This window comes from Callorhinus ursinus, unplaced genomic scaffold (genome assembly GCF_003265705.2).
Source record: "Callorhinus ursinus isolate GAN/ISIS: 27379988/994484 unplaced genomic scaffold, GSC_fseal_2.0 scaffold18, whole genome shotgun sequence".
Lineage (NCBI taxonomy): Eukaryota > Metazoa > Chordata > Mammalia > Carnivora > Otariidae > Callorhinus > Callorhinus ursinus.
Window position 1 is genome coordinate 28,236,959 of NW_027397080.1, and position 19,489 is coordinate 28,256,447.

The following is a 19,489-nucleotide window of genomic DNA, read 5'->3' on the forward strand; positions in this document are numbered from 1 at the left end:
GGAACTTGCCGCCAACTTCCAGGGCCAGGGACCTCCTTGTTGTGCCTAAGAAACAGAACATCATTTCCAAAGTCAGAAACAACCATCCCTAAATGTGCATCAGGTTCTTAACCGATTTCTCCCAAGTGGGGCTTCTGCGTTAGACCATTTGTGTCCGACAGAATCATACCGAGGATATGATGGGTTTCTTATACCAGTTTTTTTTTTTTAAAGATTTTATTTATTTATTTCAGAGAGAGAGAGAATGAGAGATAGAAAGCACAAGAGGGAAGAGGGTCAGAGGGAGAAGCAGACTCCCTGCCAAGCAGGAAGCCCGATGCGGGACTCGATCCTGGGACTCCAGGATCATGACCTGAGCCGAAGGCAGTCGCCCAACCAACCGAGCCACCCAGGTGCCCTCTTATACCAGTTTTGCACTTGTGTTACATTGCTGGGACCTCATGGCTCCCAAAGCTGCCCGCAGCATCCCCATGGAGGATTCTAAAACAGAAACTCTGAGATGGAAACTAGAGACACCTAAGTTCTGGATTCTCCCACCCAACTGTGTTGCTCATTCCGACATATGACTAAGACAACTTCTTTCCAGTGATCAGGAAATAAAGGCTTTTGGCTTTTTGGCTAGTGGGAGAGGTGGGGGTGGGGGGTGGATCTGGTTTTCTGTGCCTTTAGCTTTTCTTCTGTCTCCCTCCTCCAGGCTGGCTTCTAAAGGCTGCATTAAAGATCAACTCCTCCACACACACACCCCCACCCCCACCCCCAGGTTAAGCAGGGGCATGGAAAAGAAGGGAGTTTACATCAAGCCATTTTCTGTTTCAGGTGCAAATCAAAGGCTTTGCTAGGATCGGGGTAATGCTTGTATTTGAGGCTTTTGTTCCTACTAAACTTCCGGGCAGGAGGTGGTGTTGGTTCTATGTGAAGTCCTCCGGGCAGCAAATCTGAATATGCTTTTTCTTGCCGCTTCCCCTTCCACAAACAAAAACAAAAACAAAAACAAAAACAAAAACAAAAAACCAAAACCCAAACCACACCAAACAAAAACCTCTGGCCCGTGGAAGAAACTCAGCTGACATTACCGCCCTGCTTGGATTTCGGTCTGGAAGAAGAACAGTGACGTTAATAAAAAGAGCTGGGAAAATTCTGAAATTCTCTTTCTGAATCCTTGAATAGCATTTCCTCTTCTCCTCGGGCCACCGACAGAACCACGACTGAGGCCACCTGCCACGAAGCCCTTCTGGAAGTCGCCGCCCGCATCAAAAGCCTGTCTGAAAGGGCATTTCCAGGAGACAGGCCGTGTGACGCACACAGCAAGGAGCATCAGTTCCCCCAGTGTGGCTGCTCACCGAATCCTCTTTGCTAATAATAACCCTGTCAACTGAGCGATTAAGCTGTGAGCACATTCCAGGGACTCATCAGGATATGAGGGGTTTGGCCCCCAGAGCTCCTATTCAGGGTTGCATCTACTTTGGTTTTCAGGTTGAGTTCGGCTCAACCAGATAAGGCTTCTGGAGAAAGGAGAGGCCTCCTTTCTCCTTCTGTCTTAGAATAAAATCACCCCAGATACGTCTCGTGACTTTTGGCTACATACTGCTCTGATTTCCTGCCCTCCCACAGAAGAACAGCCTCTCCACCTGATCAGCCAGGGAGTGGGCGCAGCCGGGAAGGGGTCTCTCTGGTCAGGCTAGAGCTGGGCATTCCGCATACATTTCCCGAGTCCCATGGAGTATATCGAAACACTTCAGGTGTGTCAACAGGCCATGGGGCTTGGATGACCCCTTCCTTGAGGTAGTCCACACACACACACACACACACACACACACACACACACACACACACTTACCAAGCACCCAAAGCTACAGCCCCAGGAAGGGGGAGGAGGAGGGAGCTGCTCAGAGGCCACCTGGGAGAGTGGGGGCAGGGGTGTGTTCGGTAGGGAACTGCACAGAAAGGGCTGGTAAGGGACCATCACGCTAAGCAGCGGCAGCAGCATCTGTGAGATGGTTAGGAATATGGGCAGCGGTGTCGGACCTGGGGTTCAAGTCCTAGCTCTGCCTGAGTGACCTTGAGCAAGTGACAGCCTCTGTCTCAGTTCTGCCCCTCTGTGAATGGGAGCAATACCACCCACCTCGTGGGGGTGGTGCTGACAATTAGCCAATGCACACAAAGCCCTCAGTAGAGTGTCTGACACATTACAGCTGGTCAATGGAGGCAACCACGGGTATCATCCTGCAACTAGATAGCATTTCACAACGCGCTCACGCATTACTCGCTCACCTGACACCCTGGAGAGGTGGGTAGAGCAGGTTTTTACAAATGGGGAAAATAAGGCAGTGATGATGTGTGTAACTTGATTTGTTTGGGGCTGCAATGCGGGTCTCTCGACCCTTCAAATGTAGTGTTTGCCACCCAGTACATGCTGCATCAAATAGCAGGCTAACAGGGAGTGTTGTGCTTAGTGAATGGGGGCCACGCGTTAAGTGTGGACAGACTTGCTGCCTGTTATTTCTCCCCAGGGGCCAGGAAAATGGAGGCCTCTGTGGCTCATCACTCGCCTGGCCTCGCAGAAGTCACATGGAAGGTGTTAAGGGAAACTGTGTGCCACAGTCACTTCCCTCTTACTCCATCAGCCAACTCACCAAGGGAGCTTTCCCGGGAGGGTTGGGGGCATTAGAAGCTTCAAATTCAGAGCTTGAGTTTCTACAAGCAGCGAGGTGACGGAATGAAAATGTTGGCATCTCTAAGTACCCTCCTCCCTCTACACTGCAGAGAGGAAGGAGGAGGAGCTTGGCAGAGAGATGATTGTGTTTCTGAAACTTTTCTTGGTGTTTATGTCTGGGAGCTGAATTCTTGGGACATTCATCACATTTGGTTCCCGGCTGGCTTAGGGCTCTAAAAAATAACTCCCTCTTCACCTGACCACTGCGAGTGACTGCCAGGAGGGAGGGCAGCCCAGTTGGAGGGAGAGGTCTGCCCTCATGGCTGATGAGTCAGGTGCGAGGCCAGCTTGAGCATCTGGACTAATTTGTCCTGAGCTGCAGGCTGCCTGCCACTTCCTCCCCACCCGCCCTTATTTGGAGCCCCTGACAGCTGAGCCAAAAACCAACTTGGGGAGCTGGGCGCTGGCCAACCGTCACCCTCTGCCTCCCTGCATGGATCCTGTTGCTGAGGAGAAAGAAGCCCCAGGCATCGCTGTAAGATAACCAAGGACTCTTTTTTGCTCTTCTCACACCTTTGAAGTGGGAACCTCTTGAGGCAAATCAACAAGAATGTGGCTCTTGCAGCTGAGGGTCCGGGGCTGTTGGGGCTGCTCAAGGTGGAGGGGCAGTGACAGGCTCTGCTGGACTGATAGCTTTAAAAGGCCATCTTCTGCTGCTCTTCATTCAGCTGCTTTATCACTGCAAGTGACAGAATGGGGAGGGTTCCGTCCCTCTTGCGCTCTTGGAGAGCCGGGGGGCTATAAAAAGAGGAGGTGCAGGGCAGCTGGGAGACAGAGCCAGACGGAGGCTGAGAGAGGGAAACGAGAGGACAGAGAGGCAATAAGAACCAGGCCACTCCTTGAGCGACGCCAGCATGAGCGCCCCCACCACCACCGCAAGCTTCCTCCTCTTCCTGGCATTTCAGCTCCTGGGGCAAACAGGAGCTAACCCTGCGTATGGCTCTGTGTCCAATGCAGACCTGATGGATTTCAAGGTAGGGCCAGGACAGGGGCCACAGTGTGGGACCAGGGGGCTTTGTGACACTGTGCCAGTGAGTGAGACCTCTCCCTTTCCCCCTGTGTGTTCCCTTTGTAAAGAATTTGCTGGACCACTTGGAGGACAAGATACCTTTAGAAGAGGAGGTCATGCCCCCACAAATACTAAGTGAGCAGAATGAGGAAGCTGGGGCGGCTCTCAGTCCCCTCCCTGAGGTGCCTCCCTGGACGGGGGAGGTCAACCCAGCCCAGAGAGATGGGGGCGCCCTTGGGCGGGGCCCCTGGGACGCCTCCGATAGATCTGCCCTCCTGAAAAGCAAGCTGAGAGCGCTGCTTGCTGCCCCTCGGAGCCTGCGGAGGTCCAGCTGCTTCGGAGGCAGGATGGACAGGATTGGAGCCCAGAGTGGACTGGGTTGCAACAGCTTCCGGGTAAGAGGAGCTGGGAAAGGATACGGGATGGGGAGGAAGGAAGTTGTGGTTTCACTGAGACTCAAACCTTGTCAAAGAACACCACTAGGGCATGCCTTCTGCAGTAAAGAGACCAGAGCAGAAGTTTACTTCCAAGAAATGTTTGCCTCAACTTGGGCCAATGACATCATCCTCAGCTACAGGCTGCCAAGGAAATGCTAAGGAAAAAAAGTTACTGCCATGACCATTGGGAACTTAAAATGTTCATGGGGCCAAGACCCCTTCATTCTGCTGATTGGGAGTTCATGTTTCTCCCCAGAACTGTCAGATCCCAAAGGATTAAATGATAATGACCAGGGTTGGGGCGTCTGGGTGACTGTCAGTTGAGCGTCTGACTCTTGGTTTCAGCTTTGGTCATGATCTCATGGGTCATGGGATCAAGCCCCATGACAAGCTCCACACTCAGCGGGGAGTCTGCTTGAGATTCTCTCTCTCTGTCCCTCCCCCCACTCACCCACGCATGTTCACGCCTGTTCTCTGTCAAAATAAATAAATAAATAATCTAAAAAAAAAAAAAAAGAAAAGAAAAGAAACAGCCAGGGTTGACTTGTTACTTCTAATGAGCAACTTGTGCCCCAGTTCATGAAACTCCTAGGGTTGTCAGGCTGGAGTGGGGGCCGGTGGGAGGTGAGCATGGTCCTGTGAAGTTGACTTTTCCAATAGGGCCAGGTCACCAAGCCAAATTTGTCTTTGTTCTCTTTGTAGTACCGAAGATAATGGCCAGGGAGGAAAAGGCGGGCCAGGCCCTGAGCAGATTTCGAGAGACCCTCATCCCTTGGGGTCTCACACTCAACTTTGTCCCATCTCATTGCCATCGAGTTGAGCCGTGACGAGCACCGTATTCAAGCTGCAGCCTCTTGGCAACATTTCTCACATTTTATGCTAAATGTAGATAAAGTGGTTTAACTGTGGCTTCCCCACTTCTCCCATCCCATGCATTAAATTTTAGGATAGACACTCCACCTGTTATTGAAAGCGGTTTGAAAAATGAATAAACTTCAGCACCACGGACAGAAGCCAAAGGCTCAGTTGGTGTGCTTGCTTTCTTTTCCCAGCCTGATAACCCGGTTTACCTTTTGTCAGAGAGAAGAAGGCTGTTTCTTTCTTCTTCCTTTTAAACATAGTAAGATTTATTTTGGGTTGCAGTTTTGGGTTCACAGCCAATTAAGCAGGAAGTACAGAGATTTCCCATAGACCCCCTGCCTGCACACATGCAGAGCCTCCCTCACCAGCAACATGGCCCCCCGAGTGGTGCCTGTGGTAAGCAAAGTGAAGAAAGAGACGTTTGTTTTGTTGACAAACTGTGCTTTTGGGTGCCTTTTGGGTACTTAGACGTAATTAAAAAGTAGCCACCAGCTTTTTCTAATTCTGGTCCCAGGTGCTTGCACGGGGGGGCCGGGAGCGCTGGGGAAGATGCCATTTCTTTGTATCTGCTTCTGAAAAGCAGAGAATACCAGGCACCAAGTTCACCCACAACAGGGAGCCATGCTGTAATCTACATATCCCCCTCTCCACGTCAGAATCTATGACATTCCTCCAACCCCTTCCCCCTCTGGCCACTGACACTTTGACTTCTCTGGCCCTTCCATACCCTGTCCCTTCCTCCCGTAATGCCATTTAGCCAGTGCTCCTGAGAACATTCTACACAATCAAGGCTCACGGAGAACACTGCTATGAACTGAGCTCTGCACTGGCAGCATTTTGGGTATAACTATTGTAGTACAAGACAATTTGCCTTGGTAGGCAGTCGTGTCTCTGTCCCTGGATTGTAAACTCCTTGAAGGTCAACACCTGTGCAGCCACCACTGCAGCACATGGCAAAGTCCGTGCTCTGTAACGTCAGCCCAATCATCTTGGTCTTGTACAGAGATCAGGAAAAGGGGGAATAAAGAAGTCGTTCACTCTTTGCAGGGGGAGGGGGAGGCCAGAAGTGAGTTGATGAGTGGAGTGGGTGAAGGACCTCTAATCTAACCACTTCCAACAAAAATCTTCTCCACGTGGGCTTTGAACACAGAAGGGCGGAAAATCAAGAAGCAGAGAGACTTTATAAAGACAGGAGCAGAGACAGGAAAGAGCATCCAAACTCGGCTCCCGAGGTCCGGGGAGTGGGAACTGCTAGGAGCGAAGTGTGGGGAACTGGGCCGACTCCCAAGGGGTCACTGTGACACAGTGGGTCCCCCCACAAATAGAACGGACAGTGCTGAGTGCACAGGAAGTGTCCCTGGAATTTGGGAAACCCGGGGACATGTGGAGGGGAAGGCACAGACGGACACCATTTCTAGGACTGGTGAAATGGCAACTTGAGGCAGATCATCCGGAGACCAAGAAAATCCTGTTTCTGGCAAAACAGAAGCCAGAAATTGCTTGTACTTCTGGTTGGCTATCAGGGATCCTGTTAGTGGGGCAGATTCCTAAACACAGCGCTGTCAGATCACACATGGGTCCTCCATCTCCTGCCAAGGGTAGCGGCAGCTGAGGGAATAGGTAGGTTTTTACGGGAGAACAACATCCGTAAACAAGATCACATGGCGTTGATTTCAAGGGAGAGACAGAAGACCGGGAACTTCGTGGTTTTTGCTAAGGACTAAGTCGGTAGCATTCCCCTGGGAATGAAGTCAAAGATTTGGAAGGAGACCTCTGAGACCGTAAATCTACTCTCCGGCTCTGCGAGTTTTACATAGTAGAAAGCGAGAGTAAAATGCAAACCATGCACCCCCGTACAGCAAGCGCCGCGGAGACAGATGAAGACATTTTATTCTGACATGTTACAGTTACAATGAGAACTTCCAAGTTCCAAAAGTTCAAATAAAAATAGAATTTTGCAAATTAAAAAAAATACAACATATGTACACAACAGAATTAGCTAGTATTACTATCTAAACCAACAGTGCGTACAGAAAGAAGCCTGCCACGCTCGGGAGCCATGGGGTAATACTGCACATCGACGCTACAGGGCCCAGGACGGCGCTTCTGGCCTTTCCAGAGGCTTTCTTTCTTTCGGACGGTCGTGTCAGTACACAATTTTGCATCAGAAACGTCATATAGTTGGTTGCGTCAAGCAAGCAAGCGTCCATCCCAGCCAGGAACCGTTCGTTAAACAAGGTCATGAGCAAATCACTCCCGACTGCCAAGGTCCCACAGCCGGGGGTGTGGGGTGGGACTCTGGCTCCCTACCTCTCAGGCTCCTCCGCTGGGGAACGTGAAACACCAAGCAGGAGACGGCAGGCACACAGCAGGCACACAGCAAACCGTCTCTAGCCGGCCCCAGAGCCCCCTCTGGCTTGCGCGCGCACGCATGCGTGCGTACCCCATCACCAGGGGGCGACGGGGCTGGTAACAGGTGGGATGTGGACAACGTGGGTTTCTAACTATCAGAGGAGTGAGGCTTCCAGTTATTTGTTACAAGTGGGGCAGTGGTTGTCTTTGGGCTTATCTGGCAAGGGCAGACACCAGCGGAGGACAAGAAGCAACGTGCTTTTCCAGAGAGGCCTGAGTCTGGGACCTCACCGCCGTGCAGTCAGTTCACGGGGAGGGAGGTGCGTTCTGCCAGCCACCTCTGGACTATTCAGGGGTAATGAAGTATCTGGGGACTGGATGTGCATGAGGGGTAAATTCCGACACCATCGCCCAGGGCAGCCCGGAAGCAGGCAGCTGGTGACCCCAGAGCCCTGGAGGCCAGAGGCTGCCCCCACAGGACCCTAGTTCACTGAGGGGTGGGAAGAGGGGATTCCGTTTCTGTGATGGGCGGTCCCCACATCCTCCTGACTTGGGCAACTGGTGTCCCTCGTAATAAAAGGAAGGAATAATGTGGCCAAGCTCTGAAGGCTGCCTTAAAATAAAGTGGCAGCAGGCTGAACACAATCACATTTAGAAGGGCTTGCCTTTTTGGTCCTTGTGATTTCCCCAACGACTTATTGGGGGTCTCCTCCACATTTCACAAGTCAAATGCATCCAAGGAAGCTGAAACATTTAGAAGTCAAGGTATTTTTGGTCAAAGAGATAAGAAAATAGGAAGGATGGAGTGTGGGGGGCGCCACAGTCAGGTGGAAAAGATCCTGAAGCAGCCCCCTCACTTGGGGGAGCAGAGCGTGCTGAGCACAGGGCCTGGGCTGGCCACGCCGAGATGGGCGCCCACCTCCAGGCCACACGGCAGTCCTGGCAACAGAAGTCAGGCCGGAGGCAGAGGGTAAGGGACGGCATTGTCGAGGGCAGGCCATGTTCTTGGGGAACTGCCACAGTTGACACACACAAAAACCCAACATAAACTTAAATGCAAATAAATGCCATCTTGAGTCCCAAAGCTCATCTGTCACAAGGCTGCATAGCGATGGGCCTAGGGTGTGGATGCAAGTAGGGGGAGAGCAGAGGTTAGGAGGAAAGTAAGGGCAAAATACCCAACACCGAGTGTTCACTTTGGGGGCCTGGTCAGAGAGGGCCCCCCAGCCTGGAGAGACAGACGGGTTTCCTTCCCGGGGTTCACGCTTGGGCCTTGGGGCACGTGCTGGTGGCTGTCCCTCCCAACCCAGCCCCCTGGCAGCACAGTTTCCATGTCTGGGCCCTCAGTGGGCTGGGGATGGCTAGCAGCAGGGGGGTGAAACAGGCGTGTGACGGGGACAAGCCCTCCTCCCTGGAATAAGCCATCTGTGCTGTCCTAACCCTGGCTTCTCGGCTACATCACGTGCCTGTAGTGCTCACTGGCCCAGGACTGGCTTCTGTCTGTCTCAGAGGTAACGGTACCATTCCCCAGAGTTGGGTCGAGCAGTTTTATTACGGGGTGCCCTGCTTTTAGCTAATGGTCGGGCGGGGGGAACACCTGGGCTGTGGCTGCCTCACCAGAAAGAACACGTAAGAACTCACGGGTCAGTAACTCAGTGCAGAGGGGAGGAACAAGGGACGGACCACGGAAAACACAAGTCACCAGGAGAGAAGCCGAAATGCTAAAGACTAGGGCGGCTGTAAGTCAGAGCGTCTTGCCAGGCTTCTCCTTCAGGGATGGTCCGTGGGACTTGTGCTTCTGGAGGGTGGCGCTTCCAAGGAGGCTGTGACCACGGGGGCAAGCCGAGAGCAGCAGCTCCCCCAGGAAGCCATGTTTCCCTTCAAACGAACTGGTGCGCCTGTCCAGAGTCCCGACGCAGGAGGGCCCCCCTGAAACATGGGTGATCTCAGTGGCTCAGTCCCTAAATTTGGTGATTCGCTGCATTTTGCAGCTGACCTTAGCCCCAGCACCTGCCTTGGCCAAAGCCCCTCCTGTTACAGTTGAAGGCAACAGTTGGGTTCCCTAGCAGAGCAGCAGGAGGGGGCAGGAAAACTGCTCTGGGCATCACTCCCCGGTGGCCAAGGCCTGACGCCCCCTCTGGTCCTGGCACGCGTGGGGTGGAAGGGCCTGGGGCTGGGGCCCATGCTGGACGGCAGGAGAGCGGGGAGCAGGAAATAGGAAGATACTTGCTGAGAAAGTCAGACAGGCCCAGGCTCTTGTGGTTCAACACCATCCCCGGGATGGCTGACCGGCAAAGTGTTCGATGACTGGAGGCTTCTGAGCGAGTGGGTGAGTGGGAATCTTCCGTGTCCTGGAACAGCCCCAGCCGGCCGTGGCGACGGAGCACAAGCGAGCCGCCTCCCTGGGCAGCTCCGGGACAGGGCAGGCTGGCGTGTGGCGGTGAGGCCGCGCTGGGCCGTCAGATGGTCTGGTAGTGCTGCCGTAGCCGGGCCTGCAGAAATTCGTAGGTCAGGTTGTGTCGAGTGATGATCCCAACGATCTAGGACAAGGAGAAAAAGACCCCCGTCACCTGCAGAGCAAACCCGCTGGGGCAGGAACGGGAGCGGACACGGCTGGCCCTGTGCGTCACCGTAAGCAGAGGCGACAGAGGCCCGTGCTGCAGAGCGCTGGGACGGATGTATCAAGCTGGCCACGCTGCACACTTCGAGGCTACCCAGTCTCCAGATGACGAGATCAAAAGGTAACTAGGGCTCGTCACCTGGAGGCCAATGGGACAAATTCAGCTCCAAGAGAAATTTTAGTCAGGCCAGCTAAACTTTGAATTTGAATGTCTTTTTCAATAGGGCACACGCTCACTAGCCTTCTCAGCTCCCATCACCCGCCGCCTGCTTCAAGCATGCGTGTAAGAGACATCATGTGTGCAAGAGACCCAGCCCAATGCAGGCTCCCAAGCGGCTGAGACCCCACGACCCCACTGCGGCTCATAAATACCATCTCTCGGCACTACCTGAGTCCTTGTGATACAGTGACTTATAATAGGAAATACAGATTTGGTCTTCATCCTAGTTCCTGCACAAAGCTCTAAAAACTCTTGGCATTAAGTGATGAGTAAGAATGGCGTCCTTTACCATTCATAATGAGCCCCTTTCAACCATACCTGAGTTTATGTGAATGATAAACTTTTAGAAAGTCCCTAAGGATGGAAGCTAGTTGCCAGGGCAACCAACCATGTGGCTAGAGGACTGGCTCTTCCAGCCCCAACCCCCATCTGTGGGCCGGGAAGGGCCAGAGGTTGAATCAATCACCCGTGGCCATGATGTGATCAATCCCACGTACGTACACGATGAAGCCATCAACAAAGTTCCTGAACTATGGGGTGTGGGGAGCCTCCACGCTGGTGAACACGGAAGGTGCCAGGAGGGTAGTGTGCCAGAGAGGGTGTGGAAGCCTGGCACCCCTTCCTACACACCTGCCCCCTGCATCTCTTCCATCTGGCCGTTCCTGGGTCACATCCTTTCACGGTACACCAATCAGCTGGTAAGTAAACTGTTTTCCTGAGTTCTAGAAGCAGATCATGGGAACCTCCAATTTACAGGCACCTGGCCAGAACCACAAATGACAACCTGGACTTTTGATTGGCATCCGAAGAGGCAGAGGGGGGGCTGTTTTGGGGGGCTGAACCCTTAATGTGTGGGATCTGATGCCATCTCCAGGTAGATGGGGTCAGAAGGGAGGGATGCTGTGGGAATCAGAAGTCTTCACAGCTGTTGCAACCGCCGCTGCTCATGTCTTAGTGACGCCGGTGCTGTGCACCAGAACCTGCATTAGAACCTCCCGTGTGCTTGTGTTTCAAGGAACACAGTTGGATCCACTGTAACTATGCCCACAGAAGAGCAGGCCGGGCCAGGCCAGCGTTCTGCCGGAGGTCCCTGTCTAGAGAGGTTTTACCTCCTGGAGGGCGACTTGGTGACAAACAGCAAAAGCCTTAAGAGGATGATCATGGCAGTGACGTTTAGCTACACGTCCCCCAACAGAGGACGGCTGGATGAGTCAGTGGACAGCCGGCCAGTGGGATGCCGTTGAGCCCATTAAAATACCATAAGCGAACGTTTCTTGCCATGGAAAGGCATTTCCTACAGATTACACAAACCACGAGGGTATTAAACAGTACAGGTAGTGGCAACACTCTCATTAAGACCAGACACGTAACAGGGCGCCTGGGTGGCTCAGCCAAAAGCGTCTGCCTTCGGCTTAGGTCATGATCCCAGGGTCCTGGGATCGAGTCCCACATCGGGCTGCCTGCTCAGCGGGGAGTCTGCTTCTCCCTCTGCCTCTGCCTCTGCCTGTGTTCCCTCTCTCGCTGTGTCTGTCAGGTAAATAAAATCTTAAAAAAAAAAAAAAAAAAAAAGACTGGACACGTAAAATCTCTACTTGTAGATGCAGAGGAAAAAAGACAAAGGAACTCCCTCTGTAGAAATAAGGGGTTGGTATTTATTTTTTGTTTGTATTCTGCTTCTCTATTTTTTTTTTTTTAACAACCACACAATAACTGTGTAATGAGGAAAACAATGGAGTTCTAACAAAAAAGAAAACCGGGAAAGTCTGCAGCACTGATTACTAGTTGTACGCAGTTGAATCTTTTAAAACTCTCTAAGCATTTTGCTTGAAATTCTCTCATTTAACATCACAGATGCCCAGCAGGGGTGGGGAGTGGACCCCCTCCTCCAGGAGGCACGGGCCTGCCGGAGGGTGAAGAGGAACACTGGGGACGACTGCCCTAAGCTCTTCCGCAGCAGCTGTGACCCTGGCGACACCTGCCGGCCGAGCAGAGAGTGTACGCCAGAAACACACGGGAGGCAGAGGGGGCAGAAAAGCTTTTAGTCCGAGAAACCCTGCTGGTTGGGAAGCCCTGACTCGCACGCAGCGGGGACAGGGTCCTTTCTGGAAGGCAGGCGTGGCTGCGGGCACAGTGGGAAGTCAGACTCACCTCTCCCACGGCGTTCACCACGGGCAGGTGCCGCAGGCCCATCGTTCTGAACAGGTTGAAGACTTGGGAGACATGGGTGTTAGGTGAAACAGTAAAGGGTGCAGGGTTCATGTACGGGGTGACATCCTGCAGAGAAGAGAACACAAGTCACCTTTGGCCACCTGCGCCCTACCCAGGATGAGGCGTGAACACACGGATGAGCAGCTGCCGGCTCCTCTCCGGGGGCCCTGCCCCAAAGGGACAGCCCTGCTCACCACAATCATGCGCGGGTTTAGCAGCGTCAGGTCCAGGTCGTGGATGTCGGGGTACCGCGGGTAATCCTCAGCCATCTCGGCGTAGGAAAGGCGCGGCTGGCTGGCGCTCTGCAATCCCAACCGAGACAGGTCCTTGCACCCAGCACGGCAACCGGCAGGGGCACACTGAGAGCCCCTCCCCCTCTAAGTCCACACCACTGGCTACGGTGTCGCCCGGCGTGAGGCGGTGCAGACCTGGGGGCTCTGCCATGAGACCCCTGTAGTCTGAAGCCAGTTCCCAGCCAGGACTCGCCGTGCCCCCCCTTGGCGAGTCTCCTAATCTAATCCTGCTTCTCCTCATCTGTAAAATGGACATGGTCTCAGGTTGACATGTGGTCCTCAAAAGACGTGTCTGAGTCCTAACCCCTGCACGTGTGCATGTGGCCGTGTGGAAAACAGGGTCTCTGGAGATGTAAGCAAGTTCAGATGACGTCAGACTGCACTAAAGTGGGCCGTAAGTCCAATGACTGTGTCCTCCTAAGAACAGGAGAGGACACAGAGGGAGAAGACCACGTGACAACGGGGGCAGAGGCTGGGGGGACCTGTCTACGGCCAAGGAGTGCCAGGGGTAGCTGGTAGCCCCCATAAACGAGGAAGGCAAGGAGCGATCCTCCTGAGAGAGCAAGGCCCTGCTGATGTGTGGACTTCATACTCTGACCTTGAGAATTGTGAAAAGAAGAGATTTCTGTTGTTTGCAGCCACCCGGTTTGTGGCAATTAATTGGACACGGCAGCTTTGTTAACATCCCTGCATCCCGAGGGATGGTAACAAATCTTCTGGATTTCCCCTCGGCCCTCACGGGGCCCCTGGGCCACCACCATGGCTCTCAGGCTGGGCACAGTGGCCACAGTGCTGATGGCTGCTCTGTCCTGATGGCTCTCCCTGTAACTCCTCTCTCCACACACTGCGCTTCCCCCGCCCCAGCCACCTGCCCACCGGCACCCAGCTCCCAGCGCTTGGTCAGCTCAGCTCCAGCTACTTTCTGCCTTCAGGCGAGGCCTCTGCGACCTAGCCCACATCAGCCCTCCTGTGCCCCACACACCACCCTCACCCGCGTCCAGCCACCGACCACACCTCCAAGCCCCAGCCCCTCCCCCTGGGGCCTTCCTGTCCCGCCCCGTGCTAGCTGCTCTTCTGCAGGCCAGCAGGTCCATGAGTGACCGCAGGGCTGGCCTCCGCGGCCAAGAGCTGAACCAGGAGAGTCCGTTTGGAAAGTAGGCCTCTGGGCAACACTGTCAGGTTCCCTCTAAAGGGGGTGAAGTGTGTGGGGATGAGTGGATCTTCAGGTCACTATAGGGACCGCTTTGAACAACACACCCCACCCACCCCTGCTTATCTCTACAAAAACCAAATGAAGGGAAGAAAAAAAAAAAAGAAAATTACAAGAGAATTAATGGGAAGAACATTTAAAAACAAAAGCATATAAAAAAGTTCACTTATACCAGAAAAGCGTAGAAACTATATTAAAAGTCTACAGGCTTGGGACTCCTGGGTGGCTCAGTCAGTTAAGCGTCTGCCTTGGGCTCAGGTCATGATCCCGGGGTCCTGGGATGGAGCCCCACATCGGACTCCCTGCTCAGACTCGGGGGAGTCTGCTTCTCCCTCTCCCTCTGCCCCTCCCTTGCTGTGCTCGCGCACGTGTGTGCTCGCTCACAAATAAAATCTTAAGAAAAAAAAAGTCTCCAGGCTGAAAGGACACTTGACAGGCAGGGCACAGACTAAGGGGAGGGGTGACTGGGGCATTCCCCCACCGTAGTGCCCCCTGAGAGGTGCTGAGAGCAGCAGAGGGAGCCGTGGGGCTGCACATACTGCAGGATGGCCGCCCGCTGGCACACGGGCTCCCCAGGTACTAGCTCTCGTCCCCGCCGAGGCACAGGGACTGGGCTCCTAGCACCCTCGTGCCTTCCCAAATCCCGGTGCAGAGCAGAGACTCACTGATTGACTTTCCGAGTAACAAACTCCTCGGACGAGCAGGGTGACGAGCTGTGACCGCAGGATCAGGCCGTGGAAGGTCAGAGGGCGGAAGCGCTCCTCCATGGTCCAGTCTTCGCTCGGGGACTGGTCAGGGTATAGGTTGGGGTAGGGAGTGTATCTGTTACATAAAAACCAGACGCTGCCTAGCATACCCTCAGCAGGATTGCATCTTGCTTCCCCCCCATGGCCCCGAATGGCCTCATGGCCCCATGGCCTCTCCAAATCCCCCAGAAGCTCGGGAGCTGCCTCCGAGCAGTGCGCTGGCCCTTCGTGAGCCCCTGCAGGCGGGTGTGTGCGGTGGGGGGGGGGGTGCTCTGCTCTCACCTTCGCTCCAGCATCTGCTGCAGGAGGTCCTCCTTCTCGGCTGGCTCCTCGGAGGGGAGGTGCTCATCACACACATTTCGTAGCTCACTCGACGGGTAAGACTTCATGGACTGGCTCCGTCGGCGCTGCTCGCCAGCCCGGGTCAGGATGCTGGATTTCTGTGCGTGGGGAGGGGTGATGGGGACAGAGGTTTCTACCGGGCAGGCCAGGGGTTGCTGGCCCGGGGCACACCACCACGGCACCTACGCAGCTTAAGGATTCAGATGACAGTGGCGACAAGCACGTGCTCACACAGGAAGTGCAAGGCATCTTCGGAGTGGCTCAGGGGCTTGGGGTTGAAGGGAGTCTCTCTGAGCCTCTGAAACCCGCGGTTTCTGCCAGCCCAACTTCCCTACTCCTTTGATTTGGGAACAGCACTTCAACTCTCCAGGTGAACCCCTCTCCTGCGTCATGTCGTGGTGGGACTGACAATGTACGTGCCCCGGCCCCCAGAGCTACGGGGGCTTATGGCCTGAGTGAGGGCCTCTCCCTCTGCCTGGATTTCAACTCAGGAGCAAGGGCTAGTGCCCGTGCCCCCCAACACCCTCCAGGGTGTCTGCGAGTTGCCTGCGTGCCCGGCGGGAGGCCTCTGGCCCTCCAGCTCCCGTTGGTCCTGCACCTTCCAGCCGATTTCTTTTTCTTAGGTAAAGCCAAAGTCCATTTCTGTCACAGGCAACTCGAGAAACCTCCTGATACCACTTACACACCATAATGATGCCGATTAAAACAAAAAATCCCTCTGCACGCTTGCTGGGGTGACAATGGACACATGTCCCGATGGCCTAATGACGTCCACACTCGCTATCATGTTTACACTTGCTGCCGCACATAAAGAAGAGGTGGATTCTCCCTGAGAGCTAACCAGCGCCCCCATCTATGGGGTGTGGCAGGCGCCAGATCAGCGTGTGTGTCAAGGAACTGCTTATTTCTCGCCCACCATTCCTCTCGGGCTGCTGTACCTTGAATTTGATGTTGTTGCTGATGAGCTGGTTGCCCTTCATGAACTCCTTCTCATTGCCCCGGTTCTCCGTGACCACTGGGAAGGCGTGGTGGACCGTGGTGCGCAGGATGCTGACCAGAGACTGGATGCGGGTGTGCGGGTAGACGTAGGTCAGGTTGGGCTCCATGATGTCACTAGCTCTCAGTCTGGGGGAGGGAGGAAAGTGGTCCTGCCTCACAAGAGAGCCCGCAGTATCCCAGGAGCGAGCCCTGGATCTCCTGCACGGCCTGGATCACCGGGCTCCCTCCTCTGAGCCAGCTCTAGCAGTTCTTTGAACACACACGTTCCTCTGTACTTCTATCCTTGTGCAAATGCCCTTCCCCATGCCTGGATCGCCCCTCCCTGCTCTGCCAAACTGGTGGGCCTTTCCTCAGCTCAATACAAGATGTCCCCTTACACAAACCCCATTTACTTGCCCGGGTGATTAGCCATCCCCTCCTCAGCCCTCCATAGCACATTCCTCGTATCATCACTGAATTGTTAATGGTACTACTAGAATTAAAAAAAAAAAAAAAAAAGTTTGGGCTGTTCCTTTAAACCAGGTGGCAACCCGCAGGTGTCAGGCCAAATCTGGCCTCTCCTGATCATTTACATATTATCTATAGCTAGTTGTAATGGAGACCACGTGGCCTGCAAAGCTGCAAATATTATCTGCCCCTTTAGAGAAGTTTGCTGATCCCTCTGTTGGACCATAAAGGCCTGTGGGGTCCCCGGACACAGAAGGCCCAAACCATTTGCAGGCTGATGGATAAATCAGCAACTATGCCTAGAATGATCCCTGCTGATGGCATGACATTTCACAGGGCATGTGTGAGGCAGGCTGGTCCTCACTCACGGGGCTTAGCAGACCCTTAGCGGAAACGTGCAGTCATAACGCAGACCTGATCGAGACCTCCTGTCAGGTCCAACCAGAAGGCCACAGGAGCCACATCAAACCACGCAGCAGCCGCCGGCCTCCGCCCCCCAGCTCCCTGACACACCCAGCTGCTTCCGGGAGTTATCTACCGGTTCACTGGACTCCCACCCCAGAATCTTAACCACCACTTCCCACCCTGATGCACACCCCCCTCGGGCCCAAGGTCATAAACTCTGACACTAGAACAGATGGAAGGCATGGTCTCACTTGTCCATTTCGGCCTCCGTCTCCCAGTCCAGGAGCGGCACACCTCGCAAGCCCACGTGGATGTCATAAATGCCCTTGTTGAAAAAGTCCCCTGTCCATTTGGCCACCTGAGACACAAAACAAAGACTTGAAAAAAGGCTGCTGGGGGGGGCTGAACTTGGCCCTGCACCGGGGACAGGCCTGGAAGGGGAGCACTCACCATCAGAGTGATCATAATGGGGAGCCCATAAGTAATCTCGTTGGTAGATTCAATGAGGATGACCGTGAGACTGATGGTCATGCGGACGACCCCGCCCAGGAAAGCTGCGGCACCGATCAGGGCAAAGGTCCCCGAGTAGATGTGGCCCAAGCCGATGTAGCTGGGCAAGAAAGAAGCTGAGACTACGGCTTGGAATCACAAGGTTCGCACACTTGTGCCCACGTACACCTGGGCACGCTCACACGCGCACACACGCACACTTACCTTTTAAGGACATTGGCAACTAAACGTCCAAAAGCAGCTCCACACAGCAGGGAAGGCACAAAAAGGCCACTTGGAACTGAAATGCCGTAGGTCCAACATGCAAGCAGGAAATAGAGGGCGAAGAACAAGGCCAGAGTGACGGGGCTAAAAGTACCTGCAAGGCAAGAACCCACCTGAGTCCCACCACCAGATGCCACCAAGGCCCGCCGGGCTGCTCTGGCCCCTTCCAGGTCCTTCCACACCCCAACCAGTTCACCTCCAACACTGGAGGCACAGACTCCAGCCTTGTCTGGGTTGCTAGTACAAAGGAAAACTATTTTGCTCAGAATTGAGGGTAAGCCTGGCTGTGTCTGTGGGCCAACAGCAGGGGCAGAGGAATCATCCTGTTCCCTGCAGGAAAAAAAAAAAAAAAAATCAATCACCTAAGAACAGGCAGGCTCACGGATACTCACTATCCTGGTGGAAAAGCTGAAGGATGGCAGACTCCTGGGGATTGAAGAAGAGTGTGGCCATGTCGTTGTAGGTCTCGTTGGGACAAAAAAAGGTCTTGGTACTTGAGTTGACATCTTCTGATGTGACCTAAGACACAAGAATCGGAGAGTCAGTACGAGGTCATTATGAAGTCAGTATACCTGACCAGGGCGCTCAAAGTCTTGGAGCGGGAGGTCTCCGGTGAGGTCGAGAAAGTCTGGCTTGTAAGCTTTACCCGGAATTGAAAACAGGTGGCAAAAAATAGATCTCTAGCCAAGAGCAGCCAACCGTGATACTATATTCCTTACGCTTTGAGAATGAAAGAATCGGGATGAGGGCTCTTGAGTTATGACAATGAAATTCACTGTGGATCCGGCTCTGCTTCCTCTCGTGGTTCTCATGTTGTTAAGTGATACTGCTGGAAGCCTGGCCCGAGAGCCCCATGCACTCTGAAGTACGGAGGACGACCGCCGCGGGAAGTGGGGCAGTGCCCCTCCTGGCGGAACTTGGCAGGGAGGGGCTGCCAAACGAGAAACGTGTCTGGCTCAGGAACGAGGCGACCATGAAATGACCCACGCATGCAGTGTTTCCCAAACTATGTCGGGAGGAACCCCGGTCCTGAGGGCTCCCTGGAAAGAGTCCTGCAGTCAAATGTGCTGAGATGCATCGCAGCCTTGCTGGAGATCAGAGAACCAGCTGAAGGCAGAGCAGAGGCTCCAGCATCAGACGGACTGGCCTCCGACTCTGCCCCTCTCCAGCGACCATGGGAGGTGCAGCTCATCCTGGAAGCCTCACCCGTGAAATGTGAGTAATGCCGAGCTCATGGTGTATACCACTAGCTGAGAGATCACGGTCAAGACCTCACTTCGTGGGGCGCCTAGGTGGTTTAGCGGGTTATGTGTCTGCCTTCAGCTCAGCTCACAATCTCGGGGTCCTGGGATCAAGTCCCGCATCGTTGGGCTCCCTACTGGCGGTGGGGGGAGCCTGCTTCTCCCTCTCCCTCTGCTGCTCTCACTTTCTCTCTCAAATAAATAAAATCTTAAAAAAAAAAAAAAAAGACTCACTTTGTCTCCCGTTTTCTCCCCTGTAAAATGGGGAAAATGATACCAGCCAACATGGCGGGGGCAAGAACGAAATGAAGTCGTGTCCGTGCGGTGCTTCCTGAATAGTGAGCACACACTAAACGTCCAAACACCCGTGACACTGATGGAACGGCGGACGTCCTACACAGTCCTGTGTTAGAGCGACTCATTTAATTCTGGCTAACCCATCAGACCACAGGATTCTTTTCCATTTGTTTGTGAATCATATGTATCAACGTCCCACAGGATGCACTGGTCTGGTAAGGAGGCAGCCTCCGGACTAACGAGGAACAGGGGTTGGCGGATATAAAGAGCCACACAGTAAGTATTTTAGACTTTGTAGGCCACACAGGGTTTCTG

General features: G+C 54.0%; 2 protein-coding genes across 3 annotated transcripts in view; one reads left to right on the forward strand and one right to left on the reverse strand.

Annotated features, from left to right (window-relative positions):
* Positions 1-3,239: 3,239 nt before the first annotated feature.
* NPPA (natriuretic peptide A) lies at positions 3,240-5,171 on the forward strand. The gene is made up of 3 exons (XM_025856565.2): positions 3,240-3,687; positions 3,791-4,117; positions 4,862-5,171. Exons 1-3 carry the CDS (start codon positions 3,568-3,570, stop codon positions 4,871-4,873), a joined length of 459 nt encoding a protein of 152 aa, XP_025712350.1. The 5' UTR covers positions 3,240-3,567; the 3' UTR covers positions 4,874-5,171.
* A 1,714-nt stretch (positions 5,172-6,885) lies between these two features.
* The window catches only part of CLCN6 (chloride voltage-gated channel 6), a 30,183-nt gene continuing 17,579 nt past the window's right edge, over positions 6,886-19,489 (reverse strand). The window contains exons 14-23 of one of the 2 annotated variants that reach the window (XM_025856441.2): positions 18,029-18,155; positions 17,577-17,730; positions 17,313-17,472; positions 17,114-17,220; positions 15,950-16,136; positions 14,952-15,109; positions 14,589-14,745; positions 12,615-12,722; positions 12,361-12,486; positions 6,886-9,912 (exon numbers count right to left, since the gene is read on the reverse strand). In XM_025856441.2, coding sequence (XP_025712226.1) covers positions 9,832-9,912; positions 12,361-12,486; positions 12,615-12,722; positions 14,589-14,745; positions 14,952-15,109; positions 15,950-16,136; positions 17,114-17,220; positions 17,313-17,472; positions 17,577-17,730; positions 18,029-18,155 — 1,365 coding nt within the window. In that variant the 3' untranslated portion in view covers positions 6,886-9,831. Of the gene's footprint in view, positions 9,913-12,360; positions 12,487-12,614; positions 12,723-14,588; positions 14,746-14,951; positions 15,110-15,949; positions 16,137-17,113; positions 17,221-17,312; positions 17,473-17,576; positions 17,731-18,028; positions 18,156-19,489 lie in introns of those variants that run through there. The other variant, XR_003205166.2, reaches the window with a different exon arrangement.